Source organism: Sparus aurata, chromosome 16 (genome assembly GCF_900880675.1).
Source record: "Sparus aurata chromosome 16, fSpaAur1.1, whole genome shotgun sequence".
NCBI classification, from domain to species: Eukaryota; Metazoa; Chordata; class Actinopteri; order Spariformes; family Sparidae; genus Sparus; species Sparus aurata.
The window spans coordinates 6645941-6672664 of record NC_044202.1 but is presented as its reverse complement, the minus strand read 5'-3'; the positions used below and the strand labels follow the sequence as shown (position 1 = coordinate 6672664).

General features: G+C 43.8%; 1 protein-coding gene across 4 annotated transcripts in view; it reads left to right on the top strand.

Moving 5' to 3' along the window:
• The window catches only part of slc8a3 (solute carrier family 8 member 3), a 105541-nt gene extending 80707 nt beyond the window's left edge, over positions 1-24834 (top strand). For 2 of the 4 annotated variants that reach the window (XM_030391993.1, XM_030391994.1), the window contains 4 exons: positions 17311-17435; positions 17759-17858; positions 20394-20663; positions 22246-24834. In XM_030391993.1, the coding sequence (XP_030247853.1) occupies positions 17311-17435; positions 17759-17858; positions 20394-20663; positions 22246-22622 (872 nt within the window). In that variant the 3' untranslated portion in view covers positions 22623-24834. Of the gene's footprint in view, positions 1-14319; positions 14338-17310; positions 17436-17758; positions 17859-20393; positions 20664-22245 lie in introns of all 4 variants that reach the window. The other 2 variants (XM_030391992.1, XM_030391991.1) reach the window with 2 other exon arrangements.
• Positions 24835-26724: the final 1890 nt, after the last annotated feature.

The following is a 26724-nucleotide window of genomic DNA, read 5'->3' as shown; positions in this document are numbered from 1 at the left end:
CAACAGGTGGTGAGGTCGCCGCTCCTGCAGGGAGCGACAGCTGTTCCCCATCGCTCACTCACCAAGGTTTCACTGCCTCTGCCGTCGGTCGCCAGAACAAGGGCAAAGCTCGCCGAGCCTCTGGGAAACTGATGGTGAAAGCGCCGGGAGACAGCAGGTATTAGCGGCTCCTGTGAGTCATTAGCTGAGGTAATAATGGATTGTTTTGTGGGAGGTTCTTTTGTGTAATGATGCATATGATGGCATAAGCCCTCGTTAAAGAGGTATCAGGCTTATACTGAATACAATTTATGGGGGGCCCACGTAAAATGCGCCATTTGATCCGCAAATTACATTAATCCACAGATCTTTAGACGATCACTTCCTGTCTGTCCTTGTGACGGCTGCAGCAGCTCATTATCAATCTACGTACCCTCCCCGGCAGACGCAGGGGAACAGATGTGTCCTTACATGTTGGTATCGCTGTGCGAGGTTCCACTGTACAATCAAGTAAATGTTCCTGTAATCCAGCCACCACACACACACAAACACAGGTATACAGTACAAAGGATGCTACTGTAGAGGTCTCCTTTTTAATCAGAATGAGCTTAACATAAGAACAGAAAAAAGGAGGGAGCGCCGAGGCACCAGGCGTCGTCCTCCAGACCACCTGTCCTCCAGACAAACCGACTGAGGTCAAAACGATGCCGAACAAAAACTAATCCACCGTCTGATGTCTGGGACCACTTCGCCGCCTCAAACGTTTTCACGCTGTCAAATATTCTAAGCTGATTAAAAATGTTAGTTTCCCTGCTGCCTTGTGAGTTCAACTCCACTACGGTCAAATAATTAGCTCAAGGTTGGAAAATATAAAACAAGCTTGATGTGAACCTTCATCGTGGTTAGCTTAGTTTCAATCATGCCTGTTTCCCTCAAACTAAAAAAATAAAGGATTAATTAAATAGTAGAAATAGTGGATGGAGCGTCTGGCTCTGAAACCAGGGGGCGGCTCCACTCTATACGCAGATTATGTCATTTTTATAGAGCCATTACACTTTGCTATAAATACATACTTCAAGATGATAAGTTAAAGCCAAATGTTGTCTGTCGCCAGTTTAAGTAGGAAAAAGGGACATTAAAAATGTGAGATTTCTTCAATGAATCACTGCAGCTTCGTTATTAAATGCTCATAAACAAGAACTTAGAGAAATGGGGTTCAGTTAGCTTAGCATAGCGTGTTTAAGGTTCCTCGTCACGTTATATCGCGTTTGTACAGCGGCACTGACGGTCAAAGCACAGCAACATTTCATAAAACTCCTCATTTTAGAAAACATTTAAGAGAGCACAACATTTTAGAAAATCCCTATCCCTTTAAAATGTCCCGTCAACCCTGAAAGCTCTTTTTTAAGAATTAGGACTGAAAGATGTACACAATAGAAACAGGAAATGACATTGACATGTTGACGAGGACTTGGTTCTGTCCAGTGACAATCATGAAGTGTTGTCCCATCTTTTTTGTAACCATAAATTATGTGTCGTTTTCCAAAATGCCGTTGCGTTGTCTAAAATTTTGCTTTCCGATATGTTGTATTTTTACCCCCAGGGCCACCGTACATCTGTTTAATTTGTACAAATACTTGGACAAGTTGTGGTTATACGGGGGGGTTTATGCATGTGGGAATACTATATCTACAATTCCGTGTTTCCAGTCTTTGTAGCAACTAAACTGGCTGCCGGTCATAACTTCAGACAGTTTTTTTTTAAGCGAACAGGCGTATCGATCTTCTTATCAACTCTAAACAAAAAAGCGAATAACTATGTTTCCCAACAAGGTCAAACTTATCCTTTAAGCCATAACATTACCACACTCTGCAGCGTGGCTGAGCTGGTATTAGCGGTGAGGAACAGAAACACAACAATGTACCAAAACAACAGCAAGATAACACGCTCTGTCTGTATTTCGGGGCAGACATCTCAATCCAGTCAAATACAGAAGCACATACCATAAAATTAAGTTTAAAACAAATTAGACGCGGCTGCCGGCGGAGGAATTAACGTCTCGTCTGCGCTGCGGTGTGTACGTGCTTCTTTTCATCGTTATCTCGGTTCACACTGGTGTCAGATCTGACTTCAGATATTAATTAACGCGAGCAGCGATTAAACGACGGCGTGTAAAGGTCTGTGGTGTGATTGAAGCCTTTAGCGTTTCCATTGCAAACTTGCAAACTGACACAAAACACGTGGGCGCGGTGTGGAGCTATCTTCTTCAATTGATTCAATTAGCTGTGTTAGAAAGACAATTCGGCGCTTTGAGTTTTGTGCTGCATCGCCTAAGTCTTTCTAAATCACTACTTTGACATCTGAGCTTAAGAGGACATCTCAGGCGCTCTGTTTCTTCTCTCGTCCTAATTGCCGAGGATCTGTGTTGCGTGTTGCACACCTGCCTCATGGACTTGCGTCAGTCCTGGCGGGGGGGTGGTTGGCGGTTTGCTCCCTGGCTAAAATCTGTTAAATCCCCTTCTCTGTTGTCGGCAATGTCTCCGGGTTCGCTCTGGGCTTTTATTTTTAAAGTGCACAAGGCTCTCTTTGAATACAGATGACACAATTAATACCGGAATCTGAGAGAGGGATTACCTTAATATGTCAAGAGACATCCAAAATTAGAATGATGTGACACCGAGTGAGACTTGGATTTAAGTAAAGATTGTTATGTAATCTTGACGGAGCGTGTGCGACGGAGCGACCTGCGGGATTCAGTCGGGGAGATTCGACGCAGGTTTGTTTGTGTTTGTGTCTGCGGTTGCTCATGTGTTTAATTGCAAAATCAAGAGGTGTGTGTTCCTCCTTTCACTCCTCCTAATAGGGAACAAGTGTAACTATCCGCAGAAAGGCTACAAACACATCTCACTCGCGCTGTTCGTTTTTTTCTCTTACCCTCTTATCGTCGCCCGGCCCGGTCAAAGCCTGCCTATTGCACTGGATTTGGAATTGGTGGTCAGGGATACAGGCAGATGGGCGTTCACCTCCCTGCCTGCTCCACCAGCCATGGCACAAATGTCACGACTCAGAGGGCCTTCGGTTGCCTCGGTACCACAGAGAAATCACACTGGCACGGATGAATAGATTTAATTCAAATGGGAGCCCGGCGCTATTCATGCATTCGCAGACCCCGACTTCATTAAAGCTCCACTCCTTTCTGGGGTCACGGGGAGGAATGTCAGAGGCAGGGTGTGACATGATAATGAAGGTTATGACGAGTTAATGCACTTTCTACATTAGTGGGGCTCGCTTCGATCGGGAAAAAAAAAGTTGTTTAAATGTCGGGAACTCGAGTCATTGAAGTTGCAATCGGATTGGATTTAAGTCCTGGTTGATTTGGCGACTCAGGTTTCAGGATTTCAAAGCTAAAGCTAAGCGCTAACAGCCATCACAACTACGCTGCGTCTTCTGCGGCCTCTTCACAATAAAAGTCACCCTGTGTGCATGCTTTTAATGCGCAGGAGCAGAGGAAGGAGGTTTCATGACAAGCATCAGCGACTCAATGCAGCTCTGTCATGGTGTAAAGAGCGTGAACACTAAAGGGAAAGGCTGTCTAATAAATCAAAGTTATGCTGGATGTTCAGGCTAAAGTGAATCCAGCACAGGAACAGAATTTATTTGCATTAAAGATACAAGTATGTTGCATATTTTGAGTTTTGTAAAGGTCAGTAACTTTATTCAAGGTAGCAGAGTGTTTGTCCAGAGAGTGAGGAAGTTGGCGAACACGACTGAACACGATGTGAATAAAACGTTTTCACATTCCTACCCGAGCCTCTTCAGATATAACGGCACACTCCTATGACAAACTAATATTCAAGGATTCTCATTAAAAGGCTTTGCAGGGGAAAAAAAAGTAGCGTTAAAAAGTTTATGGCGTGAAAATCTTAACAACTATAACTTTAACCTTCAAGCGATGTCTCACAACCTCGACAGCTTTCCATTTGGTGTGCTACTTTAACAGCAGCGGACACTTTGCGAGAATAGTTGTCACTTTTGAGAAGGCAGATGTCTGTTTTGCAGCGTCATTCTGTTAGAGAGAGGAAATAAAGGCTGCTTTTCCTCCCTTTGCTAGCGCAGAGCTAACTGTCAAAGCAGCATTGATTGTATCAACATGCAATTAAATGGTAATTCAGCGATGCAGCGTTATTGTGGGAAGCGCTGCATGAGCGGTCCCTTTAATTATCCCTGATTGTGATTATAACCTTGCATATTGACATTGTGAATCTTCATCTTTATGTATATTGTTTGTCCAACTTTCCATGAATCGAGACAATGGTGGAACTGCAGTGTATACTTACGGCTCCGCCTCCCGAGCGTGGAGGTCAGAGCCGACTTCCTCTGCTGTGATTACTGTGCTGTTGTACAGTAGTTAGTGTAGGACGTGAGACGACGTGCCACTGATTTACTGTGTCTTTACTCTTTCTTCAAGGACGGAACCGTGAAGTAGGGCTACATCAGCCGTCTCTGCTGCTGCATCCTCATCCACATTTCCTCGGCGTCGCGCTCTTGTTTGCAGCAGATAGGGGAGTAACAGGGGCAGCCGTGCACAGGGAATGGCAATAGAAGGTTGGCGTATTGTTATCAAATTAGATTCATCCCTCTGCTCCGCATCGCAGTGGTGCTCCTTTTAAACAAATACATTTCATTCCTACAGCCAAATGTGATTTATGCTGCAATCCCTTCCCCTCCCAGATTGAGGTCGCAGTTGAAGGACGGGACCCGTCACTTAGCGAATGACACGAGCGTTTACGTCAACACACCCCGCGTGCCTTCGGTGCATCTCCCTGCCGTCGGTGGTCTCGCCGCGGAGGCAGAGTCACAGCGAGATTGTTGTCTAGTAACGGTTACCATGGATGCCACACTCCGTCGGGGGCTTAGGTGTAATGGATTTAAATTGAACTGTTGAATTTGGAGCTGGCAGAGAGGCAACGAGGGAAAGAAGCGGGGAAGGAGGAGGACGGCTGTGGAGACAGAGGGAGGAGGGAGCGACAGAAATAGTCTGAGCATAAAAAAAGACAGGGAGGTGGAGAGAGACAGAGACAGTCAACCAGAGAGACAATGAGCCACAGATAGAGGAGAGGAAGGAGAGAGAGGAGGGGGTCGCTCTGAAAGCCCTCACCATCTGTGATGAGGAGCTGGAAGAGCAGTAATTGTTCCTGAGAGGCGTGTGGGGGCTCTTCTCGGCACGGAGATATGGATGAGCCGCGCTGCGCTGCTACCTGCCATGCTGGTGGCACACCACAGTGTCAGGCCTGTCTTCACGCGCAGGTGAGGGCCAGCCGGGACACTAACCTTCTATGTGGGCTCTCATTTATGTCGATGTCAGGGATGACCTTCTCAAGCCCCCCCTAAAAAGAACAACTTCGCTGCACTCCGACACACCCGGCGCTGTGAGGAGGGGCAAGTCAGGTGCTTTGCATCTTTCTGAAAGCGGTGAAGGTCCATCACTCTGAAGCTGGGCCGCTCCCAGTGGCACTCTGATTTATCTTGACCAGAATTGATTCTGGGTGGCTCAGCAGTCACCTCAAAGGTGTGAATGGAGGTGTGTGTGTGTTTGTTTGTCTGGATGGATTACCGAATGGGTCTACCAGGCACAGGCTCAGTTCAACGTGACTGTTAACGTCGCTGGTTGGAAACTTCAGTTAAAAGAAGTGACATCAGATCACATTTATCAATCAAATTATAATGAATTATATGCACGCTTCTTTTCCTGTGAATCCCCCATGGGTAAAGGTCATATAATTCCTGCGTAGGAGTCGTGGACTCCGCCACTAACGATGCAAACTACTAGATATACACATATATTGTGCATGAGGTTGCACATTAATGTAGACAAGCACAATACAGTCCTGCCACTGGTCTTACACAATGTCACTGATCCACAGATGAAGACTGCATGTAAATTGCGCATTATTAAAGGGTAACTCCACCAATTTTGCTCACTAAAGTGTGATTACATGTCTTAGGTCTACTATGTATGTGAAACAAATGGTATAACGTGTTGAGAAGGAAGAAGAATGTTTGGAATAACAACAGCTATATAACTCTATCTATTGTCCCCTTTTCGAAACTTCAAAACATTACCCACAATGCAGTGGCAATTTATCAGATTACATGCAGCTTCCTCCGGATTCACATATGAGGAGTACCTGTAAAAACAGCTTAACGCATACAAATGCTGGAGTTACCCTTTAAAATACTTGTAATTCTAAATAAAATTCAGATATCTCGTAACCTCAATGATGTTGGATTATGCCAGCAGCCATTTTCCAAGATTAGCTGTCTCTTGACATTTCCATCAGCCTCGGCTCCACTTTTGTTTAGCGCTAATTAGCAAATATTAGCATGCTAATGTGCAAAACTAAATGAGTGAACATGGTAAACATTAAACCAGCTAAGCATCAGCCTGTAAATATTGTAATTTTTGAGCGTGATATCAAGCCACTGCTGCAACTATATGGTACCATTTCATATAAACACAGTAATATTAGTAGCTAACGACACACACATGAGAAAGAGCAGCTCAGCTTTAAGAGAACAGAACCTGCATCTCGGGCTTTCTTTGATGCTTTCCTGTATTATTCTGCATAGCGGGCTGTCGTGTTTAGTATAATTTCTGTGTCAGCGAGGATCTGATGTGGCAGGAAGCAAAACGAGTCTCTTTCAGCGTCCTCTCCTGTGGAGGAGGTCTTTTTTTTTTTTTTACATGTCTGTGCCCAGGGGCCCCTTGTCTCATAATCCATCATGTGATGAGAAGTGTGTAAAAGAATGAATGAATGAGTTTGTTTCCCCTCGTCCTTTTTAGAGAGAAGCCACTCGTATGTCATTGTTCAATAATGCCAGAATAAACAGTCGAATAAGTCTTGAAAGTGGTTATTATTGTGTCAACAAAAGACTTACATTGCCATCATTTGTTTTAATTGTGTGGTAACAGCCATTCTGGAGGATGTCCCATTTAGGAACAAAATTCTTTAAATACACATGATAAAATATTCATACGCAGGCTGTCTCATGCCCAGAGGGTAAGACATGAAAGTATGAAGAAAAAAGTTACTTCCACTGCAGTTCTCTGTGGAAAATGGATAATAATGTTGAAGTTATTAATGTTGCGTATGATAAGTGGATGCTGAGGGCTTCAGAAGGATCCTTGGGGCCTCGCCTCTGTGGAAAAGGCGACTCTGAGGCGGCCGTGGCTCTCTGTCTGTGCACCCTCGGTCGAGCAGGGCTGTTAATCAGCGCTCAGGGTTACATCAATGATGTCGGCACAGTGGCCGCAATACATCACGCCGAGAGACGCTTCAGCCCCCGGTGAAGTCGGCCCAGCGTCTCCAGAGAGAAAGCCCCTGCTGGAGAGTTTAGAGATGAGAGGAGAAAAGAAGAGAGAGGGATGAAGATGCACAGACGCCACAACATTATTGTTTTTGTTGTTGTTATTGTTGTTGATACAGCTTTTATTATTATAATTATAATAACAGAGAAGATGGCGGTGATAGCAGGAGTCAGCTGCACCACAGCAGCAGAGCCAGCCGTGATCTATGGGAACCTGCAGGACGAGTTACATACAAAACTGTAAGACAAATATGGGAGTTGACCCTATATACAAGGATGTCAACAGACTTTCCAGGACACCGTCAAAATCCACTATATTGTCCTTTGCTTGACAAACACATACACAGTGTATATGTTCGTGTGAGTATGTGTGAGAATATACTAAACGTGTAAGTGAGCAAGCAGTGAACTTGTGAACTGTATAAATACGTGTCTTGTTGTTGTTGTTGTTGTTGTTTGAGCGAATATGTGTGTGTTCACTGTGTGTACTTGTGTGAAAGTCCTGGTCTGATGACATTATCAGGGATGGTAATCGGCTCTGTAATTGCCTGCTGCTGACACGGCAGTGAGGCTGATACGGCTGCAGAATAAACAGACTGTTAACAAGTAGAGGGAGCTCGTCTCCACTTGATCCGCACAGCACAGCGTGACATCTGGACCGGACAAATGAGGGAGAGGGGCAGACGGACGCAGGGAAGCAGGGAATGAGGGATGCATAATGTACAGCAGAGAAATATGGAGGAAGAGTGATAGGGAAAGATCTGAAAGAGATGCTGAGTGAGGTAGAGGAATTTGTTTAATTGTGATATTTATCTACAGAGCAGCGAAAGACAGGAATCAGTAGAGATGCAGAGAGATATGTGAGGGATTGTCGGGGTAGGGAAGAGATGGGGCAAGAGATTCAGGGAGAAACAAAAGGCCGTGGAGGGAGAACCATCGGAGGTATATATTTAAAAGGAACGAGACTCTTGTTAACACGCAAAACTGTCCCATGTGGAATGCAGCATATGGGACGATTAGGAGCCTCTCTAGTGTGTCCAGAGGCAGGCTGTCTGCAGCTCGTAGGGCTTCCCCATCAACACCAGAGAGTGCTGGGATGAGGATTAAACCGAATATGGACTCTCATAGTTTTCTTCTGGTACATGTCGTTAAAGGAAGTGTTTGTCATTTGGGGAAATATGCTTGATTACTGTCCTACTGAGAGAATTAAAACCACTTTCATGTCTGTACTGTAGATATGAAACTACAGGCAGCATCCGGTTAGCTTAGCTAGCTTGGCTTTTTCCAATGCTACAAGCACTTCTAAAGTTCACTATTAACTCATTGTATGTTGTGTGTTTAATCTGTACAAAACAGTCATTTAATAATAAAAGGTTTATAATTACACAGGGTTATGGGGTTACATGTTTGGCTAAGCTAAGCTAAGCAGCTGCAGGCTGTAGCTTTATATTTAACGGACAGGCGCCTGTGTTTTCGTGGTAACTCTGGACAAGAATTTGTGTATTTCTATTGTGGTTGAAGACGCTGTGACATTTTCCTACTTTGTGCAGTCAAGGCAAACCAGCAGCATGATTTCAAGCTCAAGTCGATAGCGCACGATTCAAACATACAGTGTTGTGGCTGGTAGCTAGGCTGCCAATTTTCCTGGCAATGATTGTATTTGTTTACAGTAATCACCCTAATATCTCGAAAATGAATGTGTTAAAGATTTATTGATGTCAAAATGCTACACGTAGCGCCTTCAATTAGCTCAGCGAGATTAAAAACATGACTTTTCAGCCGTGAAAGACCTTCATCAGGATGCTCGAGTGAAAATCATCCAGCATTCAGTTGAATTATCAGTTCATTCAGTCTGCCAGCGCTGCCTCAGAAGATGAAGTATGGCGTGTACTCAGCTTTTTGACTCCTTCCGATTCCGTGCCGTCAGAAACATGGATACAGCACAACAAGATGATGGACGCGTTACACAGCCTGCATATTGAAAGATAATAAAGGCAGCTGAAGCATCCGTCTTTGTCATCTCGTCTCGCTCGCAGGCCGACTGTGTGTGTTTGGTGCGAGTTGAGTAGCGGTGCAGACCGGCGCCGCGGCCGCTCAGCTGCAATCCTGAGCCCTTATTATTTAACACATCACTCGGAGCGCAGGAAACGCGCTGTTGAGATCCCAGTGCAGCGTGTTTTCACTGCACTGTTTGTGCCAATATGTCCGTAGGTGGAAGTACAGTATGGGTATTAATATCCTCATGCATATATTAGCGTGTGTGTGTGCCTGATGAAGACTGATGACTCATCTTCAGTACAGAAGATTATGTCTAATGAAGCCTCTTGATTGGACAGTTGCAGGAACAGAGAAACATCATGTATCGCTTTCTTTGTTTTCATCTCCTCCGCTTCTTTCTTCTCCATTCTTACGTTCTGCTTTCCGTCCTTCCGTCCGGGAATATGTTAATGACTATTTGATGGGTTGACTTGAAATATTGGACATACTTTCATGGTCTCATTCATCCTCTTTCATCCACTTAACCGGGTTTGGGTCAGCAGACTAAACAGGATGTTCCAGACGTCCTTCTCCCCAGCAGTATTCTCCGGCTCTTCCTAGGGAATCCCGAGGCATGCCCTGGCCAGATGAGATATGTAATCCCTACAGGGAATTCTGGGTCTTCTCCTAGTTGGACATGCTTGGAAAAACCCTCCAAAGGGAGGCTCCCAGGAGGCATCTTGGCCCAAATCACCAAGCTCCTCGCCCTAACTCGAAGGGTGAACACAGCCCTCACCACTCACGACCATTGGTGAGGGTTGGAACGTAGAACAACCGGTAACTAGAAAGATTTGCTTCCCAACCCCCTTGTCATGGTCCCAAGAAGATGAATCATCTCTCATCTTTCTGTGCCTCATCTTTCAAAAATGTTTCCTCAACCTGTCATCTTTTATCAAATTATCCTTCACTTTTCTGTAATCCATTCTTGCATCCTTCTGTCTCCATCTCCATCCAGCCCTCCATGTGTGTCAACAGATCAAACCACTCTTTAGTCTATTCACCAACCACTGTCTCCGTCAGTCTGTACCTCTCGCATCCATCCAACAATTCCTGCATGAACTGCAACCAACCTTCCAATCCGCACAAGCTTCCATCTGTCCATCTTATCTTCCCATCAAATCATTCATTCTTCCATTCCTCTATATCCTGCCTTTTGTTTGATATTACTTCAGCATGTTGCCCATTTTTCACACGGTTGGTGGTTCAATCCCCGGGGTCCTCCTTGAGCAAAATCTCCTGATAGTCAAGCTCCACACTCGGCCTCCATAGGTGTGTACGTGTGGAGCACTTTGTCCTGCATAGGTAGGAAAGCACCATATAAGTGTGTCCATTTACTATTCCTCCATAACTCAAACTCCTTCTTCTTCTACTTCATTATTCCTCCACCAGTCACTGCATTCTCTCAATCCCTCAATCAATCATCCATCCATCCATCCATGTTGCTATTCTTCGGTCCCCCCATAAATCTATCGGCCATCGCTCTACACTCCATATACTACCTTCCTATATTTAAATCTTGCCTGACTTCTTCTGGCTCTCCTCTTTCCTCCAATCCCTCTATCCCTCCATAAATCCGTTCTCCATCTGTCCATTCATCCATCCAATCCTCCTGTCACACATTGACCAGTGCCTCCATCCATTCATCAATCCCTGCATCCCTGTCGTTCCTCTCCTGCTCATAACTACCACTCTATCCCTTTATCCAATCCCCCACAATCCTCCATCCATCAGCCCTGGTTCCTATTACTCTGCCGCTCCACCATATTCCTCCAATATCTGTAAGTTTTCTCCTGTCACCTATCTGCACATGTAGCTGCGACGCAGGCCCGGATCCGACCAGACTAGCCCCCCGATAAGTCAAACGATGATTCTTTCTTAATGAGCTGTGGAGACGGAGAGGCGTACATTAGCGCCGTATCGACGCCGTGTGACTCAGAGCTCGGCTGTGTGCGAGCGCCAGAGAAAGAGACACTCTTTGTAACGAGACAGATCCGAATCGGCCGAGTGCGCAGGAGAAACACGCCGATGATGACAGCGGTTAAACACAGACACCCCACCCTACCACCACACACACACACAGACACACTCCTCCACCCCTTCAATTACAACCCTTTGCTTAATCTTCCCTATCGCAATTGTAGTGCTGGCAGAACGACAACCTTCTGGTACTACAGTATGAGTCTGCCTTTGAAACACCTGTGTCTCAGACGTCTGTACATAACTGCAAATGTTCCTCTTTTAGCTCGTATTCATCTCTGCAGAGCTGAAACTATTAGTGGATAAATCAATTAGTTATTTGAATTAAATCAAAAATTAAAGACAGCGCACAGCTATGTTGACATTCTGTGTTTCATTGTATGTATCCTTTAGGTTTAAGGGGGCATTATTTTTTAAAACACTTATTACTAATTATCAAGAACTGATACGTGTGACACAATCCATCATAAATCTGATCCAGTCCATCAGCTAATTATACTACAGCATTACAATTAACTTCCTCACCTGTCAACCTGTAACCCTGATTATCAACATCTCCCATATCACATTTTTTTGTGGTTCGTGTTTGTATCATTTCATGAGAGGTGGACTCTGTGTTTACGTCACTGATGCTTGGTGCCCGCTCCTAAGTCGATGGACAGTATTTACCTTTCTTTGGGTTAGGAAAAGATCATTTTGTGGCTTGAAATACGTGTTTTGGTCCCCACAAACACAGCTGGAGATGTCCAGAGATCGCCCTGAAAATATCCAGTGATGTCACGAGATACAAATGTTGAAACTCAGTCTCAAACTACAGTCACTGGCTTGGCAGGCTTCTGTCCAGTAATCCCGTGTGTGTGTGTGTGTGTGTGTGTGTGTGTGTGTGTGTTTGTCACTTCACTGAGTCTCACCACAGCTGGGTTTTTACACCACACTTGGCTTCGGATCAGCGCGGCTTGGCTAGTACTAACGATAATGAAGCAAGTCGCCCACAGCAATTAATGCACTTAGCTACTAATGATGATTAACTGTGGACTGTATTTGATTTAGGAAGTTGATAAGCTGCCTCCGAACACAAACAGGTTAATTAGTACCACGTCTCGGTGAAAGGGATTTCAGAAGGAGCTGGACCGTTCACGCAAGATGTGAACTGCTCAGTTTTGTCCTTCAGAGCCTCTGATCGCTTTCAGACTATGAAATTCTTGTCCTTGTTTCATGAATGTAAGGAGAATTTATGATGAAGATGTCAAAGGGAAGAGTTGTCGACGTGATTCTCTTGAGGTTGAAAGGCACGGGAAGGCTTTCTCCTCTCTCTTCATCCACTTACGACGTATCTTGTCACGTAATTATCTGCCTCGCTGGACGGCTTTTTACACCTTGTTCTCATTCTTAATCATACGATATAGTTTTGGTTTACACTTTGCCGAGGGAGTCTGAGCACGTCGCTCCGTGTCACGTATCTGCTCGGCAACAGCGGCATGCAAATAAACAATCAGCCAGAGTCGTAATCAAAATGCTAAGAACGGGGCGTGATGGTTCTGAGCTTCTGCACGGGGCACCTTCATCATCACCGTGTTTTAGTTTACGCTGTGTGGGTGATTGGTTGTGACTGGGTGATTATCGCCGTGGAGAGTTTGGCACAATACCAGATCTGACTGGACCAACGCGAGTAAATAGAAATCTACGTCCAATGGAAAAGCCACAGTTTGTACAGGCCAATATCACATGCAGTGTCTAAAAGGACAAGGAGACCTGCATAATCCTGGATGAAGGTGTTACACTTGGCGGGATGACCAAGTCGACGGAGGGCAGGATCAGGAGACGTGGACTAAGTGTTTGTATCATTGATGCTTGGTGCTCAGTCACAAGTCAGTATTGATGGGCAGTGTTTACCTGATGTCCAAATTTAATATGAAGATGGCAATATTATTATTATCACCATCATGCTGCAGCTGTTTACATTCACCCCAATGCAAATGTAAAAAAATGCTCCACAGAATAATTCCCTGGGTGTATATATATGTAAGTATACATCTTTGTAAACAACTATATGCAGTAAATGTTCTATATCTGTGTTGCATGGAGGAGTATTACAAAGATTCACTGCCTCTTCCTCCATTTAATGTGTCTGCAGAATAGAAAAAGCCTCTGAAGCAGCATTTAGGCCTTCATGAAAACGCTCCAACATGCTAACAAGGTTTTTAGGCTGGCTGGCAGCGGTTCATGGCAGGCTGGGGCCGGTTTTGTTTTTGTTTATTCGCTGCCTCCTAACTGAGGCTGTCGAATAGAATCCTGTCATCCTCACCTCCAAACTATTGACAGTGGCAACACAGACTCTTACGTAATATAGATCCCTCCAACTGTTTTTTACTTCAAGGTTTGTAGATGTCGCCAACAAAATATTTTATTTCTATTATTATGCAATTTTGAAGGACAAGCAAGACTCACAATTAAAGGACAAGTTGACCCAAAAATGAAACTTCTATCATTATCTGATCACCCTTATACCGATTGAATTTCAGGTGAAGTTTTGCATTCGACAACATATTTCTGGAGCAAAACAGCACTGCATTTTTTGGGAAGCTTAGTTATGGAAGTGGATATTACCTCCAATCTGACAGCAGCTGGGAGTCATAAAGTTCTGAGTTAATGTTATGCTCATAGCTGGAGATCATGGAGCAAAATATTCTGCAATTTTGTTGATTTCTATCGGACATCTTCTCCCTTAATAAACCTCAATCGAGCCTTTAGGCCCATAAAAAAACTACAAAACACCACATTCATCCCACAGCCTCGTCCACTTGTTTAATCAGCGCCATATATATCACACATCCGGGTCAATACCAGCCATCTCTCTGAGGCCATCACATTCTTCTCCTCCTTTTTTCTTTCCATTTCTGTTGCTCATCACATTTCTGTTTTCTCCATGTCCTCCTCCCTCCTCCCTCTCCTTCACAGCCCTGTTGTTAGCTGATGGTAAGTCATCCCTCCTCCTCTCCAAAGCATTTCCACTAACAACACCTTCCTCTGTGTGTGGTGTGGGCTAAACAACAGCTGTAAACCTGAGGGTCAGGTGCATGGTGTGTGGAATAAGAATCACTCGAAGTATGTCGTAGAGTTTGCAAGATTTTGAGGTCTCAAGATGTATTAAGCAGTACTTTATGCCAAATTACACAAACTAGAAATAATATGATCTTTTTAGACAGTAACATACACAGTTATGCCCTAGGTGATCTAATATTGACGTAATAAGTCATCAGGAAATGCAAGACCGCATCAGATCCGAGTTGTATTGATTAAATGCAATGTAGACGCCACACTTAATGCTACCAACATGGACCTACGATGGTTCAACACAGGCTGTAATTGGACAGATGCGATATTGACAAGTTCCAATCAGGTTTGAGATCCTTACATAAAACAGAATCTGTCCTCTTCAAGGTAACAAACAACCTCTTGAACCACCTTGTACATCACAGAGCCCACAAACGAACAGCCTCAGAAAATGGAAGGTCCAAGATAGAGAGACACTACACTGGATGTTTACGCCGTCATAATTTGGAAAGTGAGCACATGGAGAGGACATGTTACAGGGACGAAGCACACAGCCGTTCCTTCATGAGAAAACTTGTCAACCACCAACTGATCCGGAAATGGCCAAAGCGAAGTCTATCAGCTCGAGGGGTCGTGTTTTGGTGATTCACCATCATTATGTTTGAGATCAGAGTGGATCACCTCGATCCCATTCGGCGCATCAAGTGCTGAAGGGGGCCTACGCTGTTATCCTCTCCAACTGTCTTCTGCTGCTCTTTGCCACACTAAGTGATGGATTTCTCCCACTAACCAGCTGATAAATTAATCATAAATCCATAAATTATGTTCTCCAGTCGAGAACAAGGTACAGACACTTGATAGCCGTCAAGATAGAGAACCTGCAGTTCTGAAATTAGAAATTTAATTACCTTTCTGGGATTGTTTTAGTATATATTTTTTTCTCCCTTCCTTGTCAAGAAAATGGTGTCATGTTAGTGGTGCAGCAGCGACCAGGAATGACTGGATGATCAAATTTTAAAGTTGAGCAAGAGAAATCCTGTCAGGACTTAAGGGTACCCGTGGTGTTTAATTGATTGAGCTTAAAAGTGTGTGTGTGTGTGTGTGTGTGTGTGTGCGCGCACGCTCGTCGACACGCCCTCCTATCAAGGGGACTTGGCTGTGATCTTTAATGGCAACATTAATATTTAATGGTAAGCATGTTGTCAGCAAAGAGCAGCAGGCTGGGACTCAGGGGCTCGTATAAAAGATGACAAGGTCTCTGCACCAGGTGGCTCAGTGGGGGTGTCACACTCAGAGCGGGATGAGAGCCGTTGGATGCACAAGCGCTCCTCCTTGATAGAGTTTGACAGCACAGAATTGATGTTATGGCGCGCTTTGTTGTGCGCCGTGCACTCAGAAGATCTGTGAAGCACCGTGGCTCCTTTCTACAGCAGAGAGCCACCCAGGACACGTCTGACAAGCAGATAGAGAAGGGCTGATCGGGGCTTTCATGAGCCTGCAAAATCATTCTGTATTAGGGAAGAAAATAAGGCCTGGAGGGGAGGCACAACAGGTCAATTTAGAGAATCTGGGCCTTTTTTTGCTTCCATAACATGTCTTCTTTTAGTCTGGTGAAAGAAAAATAGACATTTCGGTATATGCTTAACCACCACCACAAAATATCTGAAAACTTGTCATGCAAAAACATATTTTCAAGTAACAAGCTGAAAGGTTTAACCTGACTCACCTGCAGCGTCTCCCCTTAAAGAGTGCTGGCTTTGAACGAATGCTTACTGCAGCTCTGTCCGACAATCAGAACGTCACATCCTCCATGATGGAGATCCGTGTTGATACGCAGGTTCTGGTGTTGTGCCCATTACTGGCCACCGCTCTGAGAAACATGCAAACCAATCAGAGTTTAAGAGGCGGGACCAAAAATGAGGTTGACATCTTCCTACATATGTAGCAGCAACCTGGCTACATTCATGAGAAATAATGACAGAAAAATGGCGACAATTGTGTATGTGCAACTTATACTGACTTGTCAACTTTATAGTTGATAAATTAACTATGTTTTTCAAAATGACATCGATGCACTGAAACAGTAAACAGCATCTTTTTCTGCATTATAATCTCTATGAAAAAGTTATATATTTATGTCGATATCATTATATATCTGTGATAGGACAATATTGACTGATAATATCAGCTGATGTATTGGTCGGGCTCCTTTCAGCAGCTTCCATGTCGTCCAAAAATCAGCTAACACAAGCACAATGTCGTGATTTTGGAGACAGATACCCCCAAAACTTAATTAATAACGAATCAGTTGATGATCTGGAATTAATGTGTTGTGGTCATTTGGGTTAGTTGACCCTTTAAATTGTAGGATTTTTTGTCATAGGTAGAACATGCAAACTTTATCACGTGTAGGGCCTTAAAAGTCATTGTAAACTCCAACACTTCTGGATGAGAGAATGGGAAACAGTTAAAACTAACAGAAATGGATCCGCTAAATATTTGCCTCTGCATTGTTTGTGTTTTCGTGTGGATTGATGGAGCATGCAGGTTATCACAAAGCTTGATAAGACGCGTGCGACAGGGAAGGCTTCCTGTTAACTGCAGTAAATCTCTCAGCTTTTCACCGTGCGCTGAGTGATTGTGACAGCTGTTACTTAAACACTGCATATAAAACACATCTTGTCTCTTCCTAAAGCCTGAATATAATACAGGCTGAATAAATCCAAACTGTTACCGGCGAGGAAACCCTCTGATGTTTTTGTTTGTGTGCTGCGAAGTACAACACAACATGCTAATCAACCGAGCATCCTCTTGTTTTGATTGCCATCTTCCTCACTGAGATTTCTTGTTGTTTTTTTTCTTTTCATTTTGCTCCCTCTCGCCCTCGCCGCTTAGATGTACCAGACAGGAAGATGACATCAGACGAGGAGGAAGCCAGGCGGATCGCGGAGATGGGGAAACCGGTGCTGGGGGAACACTCCAAGCTGGAAGTCATTATTGAAGAATCGTACGAGTTTAAGGTGGGAAAGGTCACACTTCAAACAGAGGGAACGATGATTACAGCTGAAACTGGTGTTTTCCATGCAGACTCAAATATATACTAACTACCTCAGCTGCCGCCTTGTATGAAAGAACAGACACATTTCTAATTTTAGCATTTGTGGGGAAGATGTGCTTCATATGCATCCTCTAAAACAGCCCCTCCATGTTTGTTTCTGCCGTGTGGTTGCCGTCAGCCGCCTGGACCTGGATGCCACTGCCATCATGTGGCGAAGCCCGTGTATTTCATTTCCGATGCAGTCTCCGGATGTAAATAATGGATGGATTTCATTCTCGTTTTCAGAGCACAGTGGACAAGCTGATCAAAAAGACCAACCTGGCACTGGTGGTGGGAACAAACTCGTGGAGAGACCAGTTCATGGAGGCCATCACAGTCAGCGCAGGTACTGTAAACACAACCCCGGGTCCTTTGCTCTGACTGTGTGTCTCCTCAGCCATGCCCACACGATGCCCTCTCTTACTGTGTGGACAACATGTGATATTCTATTCCAGCCATTCCCAAACTTAAGACTGACGCTGCCTTATTTGTAACAGGAAATTCGTCGCAGTCATATAATGTTGCCCTCCTGTTAGCATCGTGTTTCCCGCAATGCCACCCAGATGTGCAGGTTGTGGTTGGCAAATGGCGCACATATCACCTGGAAACACACTTCAGTGCAACACCAGATAAAAAATAGGACAGATAAATTAAGCTTTAACACCCTTGTTTTATCAGTTGTGATGACTCTTTTCAATTTAAATATGTAATCGTACATGTTTGATGGTAATTTCATTTTTGCAGACAGCAAGTTTCATTGGATTGCCATTAAATTTATAATGTATAAACATACATATAGATATAGATATACAGTGTGTGTATAGTGTTTTTACTATTAAGAACTGCTAATTTTGACAATTTGCTTTGTGGACGGTTTGATTATTCTAAAGTCGGAATGCTAAGTTAACAATTTGGGTAACATGCTTCTTCACTTTCTACTGAGAGTGAGACAATGAGATTGATTACATCCCTTACCCTAACCCTGGACTTAGTTTTGAGTATTGGGTGAACTTTGCCTTTAAATTAACAAGCCAACATGTGTCAGTAAGAGAGCTGTAGAGGTGCTGATTGATGGATCGTATTAACCACTGTCAGGCTAGTCGATCCCCTTGTTTCTTGGCTTTTATGCTAAGCTAAGCTGATATTCTACTGGCTTTTTTTTTTTTTTTTTTTTTACAGACAGATATGTGAGTGATACAGATCTTCTTATCTAATATTGGCTCTCACAGACTTCAGCCCCAAAAATATTGGTGTCATTATGAGCCGTCAGAAACTCATATTAGTGGAATCCTCCTCTTGAAGCTCTGGAAAATATCTGATGTAACTGAGAGAGGAGTCATCCATCACGTCAGGCGCCAGCAGCAGCAGCAGCATCAGATCAGCCTTCAGCCTGCAGTGCAGCTGCTGCTGCGTCCGCTGCAGTCACAGCCGCCACGCAGAGCACTATGAAGGCCTCGGTTTGTCACTTTGGTCCTGAAATATTTAATCCGGCGCTGCTCTTTATTTTTTCATCATCCACCCCGTGGCTGAAAAATGCATGCAGCTCACATGGCCTGACACTTTGAATCAGCGCACTGTCTCCCGTCTGCTAAGTTTCCTGTGAGCTGCTGGGACACAGAGGACGCCCTGCTCCTCCACCTGAAGAGGGTGACCGCTTACATTAATGTTATTGTCGTCCTGGATGACGCCGTTATGCAAGAGGAGCACACAGCGAGCTGAGTGCGGTTCAGTGTCTTGTTCGAGCTCACTTTAGCAGAATAAGCAGCTGGTGTGGTGACCGCACCTGTGACCTTTAGGCAATTAGAGAACCGTTCCAACCAGTGCCAACAAATACACCAAACTGCTGCGATATTCAAAATGTGCATATAGGAGCTCATTCGATTACTTAAAGGGTCTAGGGTCACCCCAAAAAATTTAATTATCTACTCAGCCTCATGACGATGGAAAGTTGGGTGAAGACATCAGAAAAAGTGGAGTGTTTACAGCGCTTTTTGCAGTGCATTGTGGGTCTATAGCGGAGCTGTCCAAACTTTTTCCATTGCAGGTCCAAAACTGAAACTTCATGGCGAGCCTTGGGCCAAAAGCAAACAGCTATTGAAACGTATTGTTAAGATGCAAAATGGTACTTGGGTCCCCAAATGGTCCTGTGCAGCGTCACTCTGCTCAGGTTATATAGAACAATAAATAATAAGGGATCCAAAAAGATCCTTTTTCTAAAAATCAACCTTATTTAGCATCATTTTCTAACTGTAACACGAGCCAGAAACCCTAAAAGTGAACCTTTCTTCACCCCGAAAGTTCTCTCGAGCTCTCGTGTTGAATCCTCTTGCAAACTTCATCCCCATCCATTAAAAACCAGAAACTTTGATGCTCTTTGAATTCATTAAAAATGAGTCACATCCTGTAGCAGCTCCTCATCTGGATATGTATTCGCAGCATATTTATACACAACAGTAACCTCGGGCTGTGGTGATATGATGTCTCACACTGAGGAGGAAGTGAATGTGCCATTTCTAAGTGAATGTTGTTTCTCTTCCTTCCCCTCTGTGTCTTCCCTGATCTCCTCCATCGATCCTTTATCTTTTCCAACTCTTCTCTGGCTCTTTACCCTCCCTGCTCTCTCTCAACTTTCTCTTTCCCTCTATCTCTTTGTGTTCTCTGCTCTCTGCCTCCTCTCTTGATATTTACTTCCCCTCCTTCACCCCTCTCTCTTCATCTTCGCTCAAATATTCTGCCATCTCTTCCTCCTCCTCCTCCTCCTCCCTGCCGCTCTGCTCCCTCCTGTCATCCCATTACTTTTCAATCTGTCCCACCTTTCACACCCCCGTCTCCCCCGCCGCCTCTCCCCTCCCCGCCGCTCGCCCCCACTTTGACCAAGGAGATGAGGACGAAGATGACACAGGGGAAGAACGGTTGCCGTCCTGTTTCGACTACGTCATGCACTTCCTCACCGTCTTCTGGAAGGTCCTGTTCGCCTGCGTTCCTCCCACGGACTACCTGAACGGCTGGGCCTGTTTCGTCGTCTCCATCATCATCATCGGCCTGCTCACGGCCGTCATCGGGGACCTGGCGTCTCACTTCGGCTGCACCATCGGCCTCAAGGACTCGGTCACTGCCGTGGTGTTTGTGGCACTCGGCACATCCGTCCCAGGTGAGGACAGGTCATTGTCAGTACAGTCATGTTTGCAACGTGAGAACCTGTCCTCTGAGGTTCTGCATATCAATGTCTTTTTACAGCAGTTGATGGATTATATGCTTCTTTGATAGTGCGGGAATAATATGCAGCTTCATGAGCTTTTTCAAACGGCGAACATGCTTCGTCATCAAGATGGCTGATATTCTTATTTCCTCCAGACTGACATTTTCACCCAGCAGGAAGAATGTGTCACCAAAAACCTTGACGCTGTCAGCACATTTGTTATTAAAGGTCCTGCGCAGCATTAATAAATCATCACTGCACTCATTTTGAAGAGGAGAAAAAAATACATATATATATGTATATATAAATAGTATAAACAAACAAGACCAATACTGAGAAGATTGCCAGCCTCCACAGTGCAATGTATACTTTGACTGACAGGTGGATTTGGCAGGAAATGGGAGAAAATATAGAGTCACTTCAGGCGTGTTTATCTACGTCAGGAAACTGAAAGATCTGGGGGGGAAGTGGATGAAAGGAAACAGGAACTTTGGGAGATGTAGTCTTATGGATTAGCACTAGCATTAGTGCTAATTATCTTGACGGTCTCTGTTGTTTATTGAAATTATACTCTGAATTAGTAAAGAGTGAAGTGATGTTAGAAGGCACCGAAAAAACATTTTCTCAATCAGCTGTGGACGATTCAGCAGAATGAGCAGTTGGGTTACTGTTTTGTTTGTCCTCCTCTCGATGGTTTGAAGTGGGAGAGACTCAGTTTGAAAGAGCCAGCATATGTTGTGTTTTGGTGCTGGTCTATGCTGGTTTTTCCAGCAGGGAGGTGATTTAAAGGGGAGAATTTCGGTGCAATAATCACAATTTAGCAGCATTTGGATCAAAACGTAATGATTAATCAAACTTTTGTTGGTTTGTTGTGTCAGTCAGATCTGATCAAACCACACAACGACACAAAGAAATGATGAAGTTATTTAGGATGTCGTTTTTGAGAACATACAGATTCATCAGAGCACATTCAACATTTTTGGCATTCTTGACTTTTGAAACAGCTGTTGATCACTTAAGATCCCTTAAGTGGTAGTTGACCGTATCACATAATGTTCCTTAGCAGAGACACTAAGCTCAGTAATTAAGGGAATAATAGTTGTTCAAATTTACACTTTTCTTCTTCTTTACAGGTTTCTTAGCTTAGCATTAAGACCTGATAGGACAAGTAATGGCAGGGGGGAAAGCTAGCTCTAAACTTATACTTATCATGTTCTATATTGTTTATTTGTTTGATCCACACAGACATAGAAGTAGAGGGTAAATAAAATGTACTTTCTAAAACTTATCCTCAAGGATTTTCCATTCATGTTGGCTTAAAAGATGAGATTGTTGAGGCAATTTAGGCCCCTGGAACTTCAAAAGTTGCCCCTTTAAACCCAACTCTGGAAGATGAAGTCAACAATTAAACAATATGAGATTAAAGCGGATAACAATGAGGAAAATAAACAGTCCTTCACAATAAAGATAGAAATGCTTTACTGAGAAAAGTTTATTTGAGTTTAATAACAACAAATGTCTCCTCTCTCCACAGACACCTTTGCCAGTAAGGTATCAGCGGTCCAGGACACCTACGCGGACGCTTCTATCGGGAATGTGACCGGCAGCAACGCCGTCAACGTCTTCCTGGGGATCGGCGTGGCCTGGTCGGTGGCCGCCATCTACTGGCACATGCAGGGGAAGCCGTTCAGGGTGGAAGCCGGCTCGCTGGCCTTCTCCGTCACTCTCTTCACCATCTTCGCCTTCCTGGCCATCTCGGTGCTGCTTTACCGGCGCCGGGCCCACATCGGAGGAGAACTGGGCGGGCCCCGGGGACACAGACTGGCTACATCGGCCTTCTTTTTCGGGCTCTGGTTCCTGTACATCCTCTTCTCCAGTCTGGAGGCCTACTGTCATATAGAGGGCTTCTAAACGGGAAAGACTTCAGCGTGAGAGAATACACACATACAGGGGTTTAAAGTACAACTTCAGAGGTAAAAAGAGTGAATTCTCACTGTGGAATTTGGGTCAGTCTTGTATGGTATGAAAGGACAGGAGAGGTAAACCCGGGGTTTTCCCAGACACCCCCCTCCCTCTCCCTCTCTCTCTCCCTCAACCCCTTCTGTAAGGATGCTTGGAGGTGTGTATCCTGCCCTCTAGTGCTGACAGGCCTGTTCGCCGTGGTGATAGGAGAGCCGTCCTGAGCCTGCGCGAGTGTGCTTACAGTTGGGATTGGGTTACCACCGAGTCCAGAAGATGCCGATTTCCCCAGGGGGGGTGGTTCCGCATTCCACTGGAAGAGACTGCAGTCTTATATCCGGAGAGAGTTGAGTAAATCAGAGGTATATATTTTTCTCAACATCTGACGAGAACGACTTTTTTTTAAAAAGTATTTTGGGGATAAAAACGCAAAAAATAAACGAAACAAAAAAAAATAACAAAAAAAATTCAAAAATCATCTCACACACACACAAACACACACACGAAAAGAGGAAATAAAAGAACTATTTTCTGATCTATGTTAAGGAATTACAAAAAGATTATATCGTAAAAAAAAACTAAAAAAAATATGGGAATATGTCGTTGAGTGACCGCGGGATGGATTCATAGTATTTATTTTTATTTGCATAGTTTCCTAAGGAGCACTGCAGAGTTTTTTCTCAGAAATCACACAAAGAAGAAGAAGAAGAAGAATAAGAGGAGCGACAGTGACAGTTCATGCTGGCAGATGAGTCACCATTCAAAAACAGGCGGAGCGGTGGACACGGTGAACACGGTCAAACTGCCCTGAACATTACTTCCGTACTCTATACGTATCTATATATACTATATTTCCATATTTTCTGTATATTTTGAATATTTGTTTAAATGTGGTCACCTTCTGCTCTAACGACAGAGGATTGCTGTGGCTAAGCGGGGCGGGGGAGGGGGGGTTCAAACTATATACTGGAACGATGTCTTCACATTTCTAAGAGTTATGTATCTTGCCTAGGTAAAAAGTATGACATTGTATTTTATTTATTTACTGATATCTTGGTCTCACTCGAGTTTTCACCTTTTCAATCAGAAATCCGAAAAAACAAAAAAACGCACAAAAAAATTACAAATAATTATAAAACGTGTTGCTGCAGAGGTAAATTCAGAGGTATTTTTGTACTGTTCCTTCCATGCACTTTGCTGTATAGTTCTATTTATGGAGACTTCTACTTGTACATGTGCAAAAAGGCCAATATTTAAAAAGGTGTCACTATGGACTGAACAGAGTGCCTGTGGAGGGAGGGACGTCTGCTGCCGACACTCACCAGCTCATTTCATCCTAAAGTTTCATCCTAAAATGGTTCACAGTCGTTTTTCTTTTCTTTCTTTTTTTTAAAGCTGCGATTACAGATTTTTGGCCACTTGGGGGCAGCAGGACAAGCTGATAACACAACATCTGCCACATTATATCAGAGACTTTAAATAAGAGGAGATAAAAACTGATAAGACGGTTGATGACACACATTATGACCCACCCTACAAAAGCAAGAAATGAGTGCACGGTTAAAGATTTACTACCGATTTAGTGCTGCTGTAGACTTCTAATAAGCTCTGAAGAGAAGAGGAGGATATCATGCTAATATACAAAATCAGGAACTAAACTTGCATTTGTCCAAGCGCTTTTGACAGGCTGCTATAAGTATAACCTGTGGGAAAATGTGCTTTAACCATTTATTTAACAGATTTGACGGTGATTCTATAAATGCAGTCGTTATGAAGTTACAGCTCTCTCACCATTCATTCAGACAGGAGCCTGGTCTTCTCAGATTGCTGACGACTGCAACTTTAACACAATAAATCTTCCCTTTCTTGACACTGCAGCAGATCAAGACGATTCCCCCTTACAGATTTGTAGGTGTTGATTCGTAAATTACAGTTTTTACTCGTGGTCGTTATAAAGAAGTAGATTCTTTGGATTGAAACCCCCCTCAGTGAAGAAGCTGAGTGGAGAGCCCGGCGTGAGTGTCGGAGCAGCAGACAGCTCCGGGTCGAACATGAAACGAGCCTGACATTTGATACTGAATGCTGTTTAACACACGACTGGTGCTTTGTTTTTAAAAAGAAAAAAAAAAAAAACGAGAGAAAAAAAACACACGTTTGAAACTCCCATGAGCAGCAGAAAATATCTTTATTAACTTAATTTACATTAACAAAAAAAAAAAAAAGTGTATGTTAGTATATAATCTGTCAATTTGTTAGGGTTTTTTTTGGGGGGGGGGGGGGGGGCTAATTTAAAAATCACCCAAGAGATTACCAAAGAGGTGGGACAGCAACATCAGTTCATGATAATAATAATAATAATGATAATAATAATCAAATACGATAGAAGTGACAGTTAGTGGCAGTGACACTGTATTTCCACAAGGGGGATGTCAACCTCCAGTCCCTGTGGTCTTCTACTTCTCTACTTAGCACTCCTCCTCCTCCTCCTCCTCCTCTTCCTCCTCAGTGTTCTTCCTCTGTGGTGAGCAGTGTTGTAAATAAGTCTCGTGGCTGAATCGGATGCTCTCCCCCCCCCCCTCCGGCCCTGGACCACACACACACCTGCTCGCCCCACTCTATCTATCTCTATCTCTCTCTCTTTCTCTCTCTCTCTCTTTATCACACATCTCTGACACATTCGGAGTAGAGCGACGGGTCCACTGCTGCACAGGTGGGAGGGACAGCTGTGGGGGTCTGACCGGGGCCCCCCATTCAGAGGCAACACAAAAACCCACATTATGTACATAATTTTCAGTGTATGTTTACATAGACACAGTATCGGTGTCCTGGGGTTTTTTTCGGGAGGGGGAGGGGGGGGAAGCATGTCAACACGACTCTCACATCTCATTTTACAGGTTATCTGCAGTCGCTTCATCTGAGCCAGTGTCAGTGGAAGTGTGACGTTCTTACTGTTTTGTTTCTCGGGGGGGTCAGCGAGGCTCTCTTTGTCACCCTTTTCCTTGGTATAAAAAAAAAATCCTGCAACGGGAAATGTGTTCAGCAGGGTGTTCATGATGTCAAGGAATTGCCAGTGTTCTTGGTTTTATCTCGGCCTTTAGTGGCTGTTTATATATCGTTTTAATTGGTTGTATTCTTTGATTTTATCTTCCTCCGGGGATGTGTTTGAGCAGGAACGTCGGCCAGTGTGTGTTGGTGTGATGTGCATGTTGCCGTGCTGAAGCCAGGCTTGTGCGTCCTCTTCCAGTTTGTGGCTGGTCTTCACAACAGGGCACGACTCGAAAATCAGTTCTGTCATTTTATGTCTTAAAAGTCTTAATTATGTAAAAGATGAAATATATTTATCATACACATCACCTCTCAAGGCACCAGTCTTTTTGTTTTCTAGTTTTTTTCTTTTCTTCTCAGCCTGCAGGATGGAAGCGGGTTCAGTAATTGGACATGTGGTTGATGATGTTGTGAGACACTGAGGAAAGATTCATTGACAAGGTGAATACTGTTCTTTTGACCTTGTTTTTTTTTTTTCTTTTCTTTGTGTGTGTGTAACAGAAAAGGGGCACATTTTAATGGATTGGTATGTTTTTCCTGGCCTGCAATGAGATGTCAAAATAAAAAAGCAAATTTCCAAAGCTGACGGTGGTGTTTTCAGATCAAGACGTTTTGTTTCTTCACCTCTGGAATAAAATCAGCTGTCGAAGGTCGTGAGAAAACACTGGTTGCACTGACGTAAACAAACCTTGTTCCTTCAAATCTGACAATGTTTCCACTTGGAGACTATTAAAAAAACACATGCTAATATCATATTGTCACTGATTTAAAGGGTAATTGGACTCTAGTTTTCCACATTATGGCGTTTAAATGACTAATAGGTTCATACGTTTGGATCCGAACTAATACACTGAAGTGAAACAAAAACACAAACAAAGTTAATGATCAATGTTCAAGTGAGGGTAAAATCCCTGTTTTTGTCAATGGAGTCTGGTGAATATGAAGATACCGATATAACAGCTGGTTAAACAAAAGAAGCATAAAAGGTCCCTTTTTTATATTTTGGTGT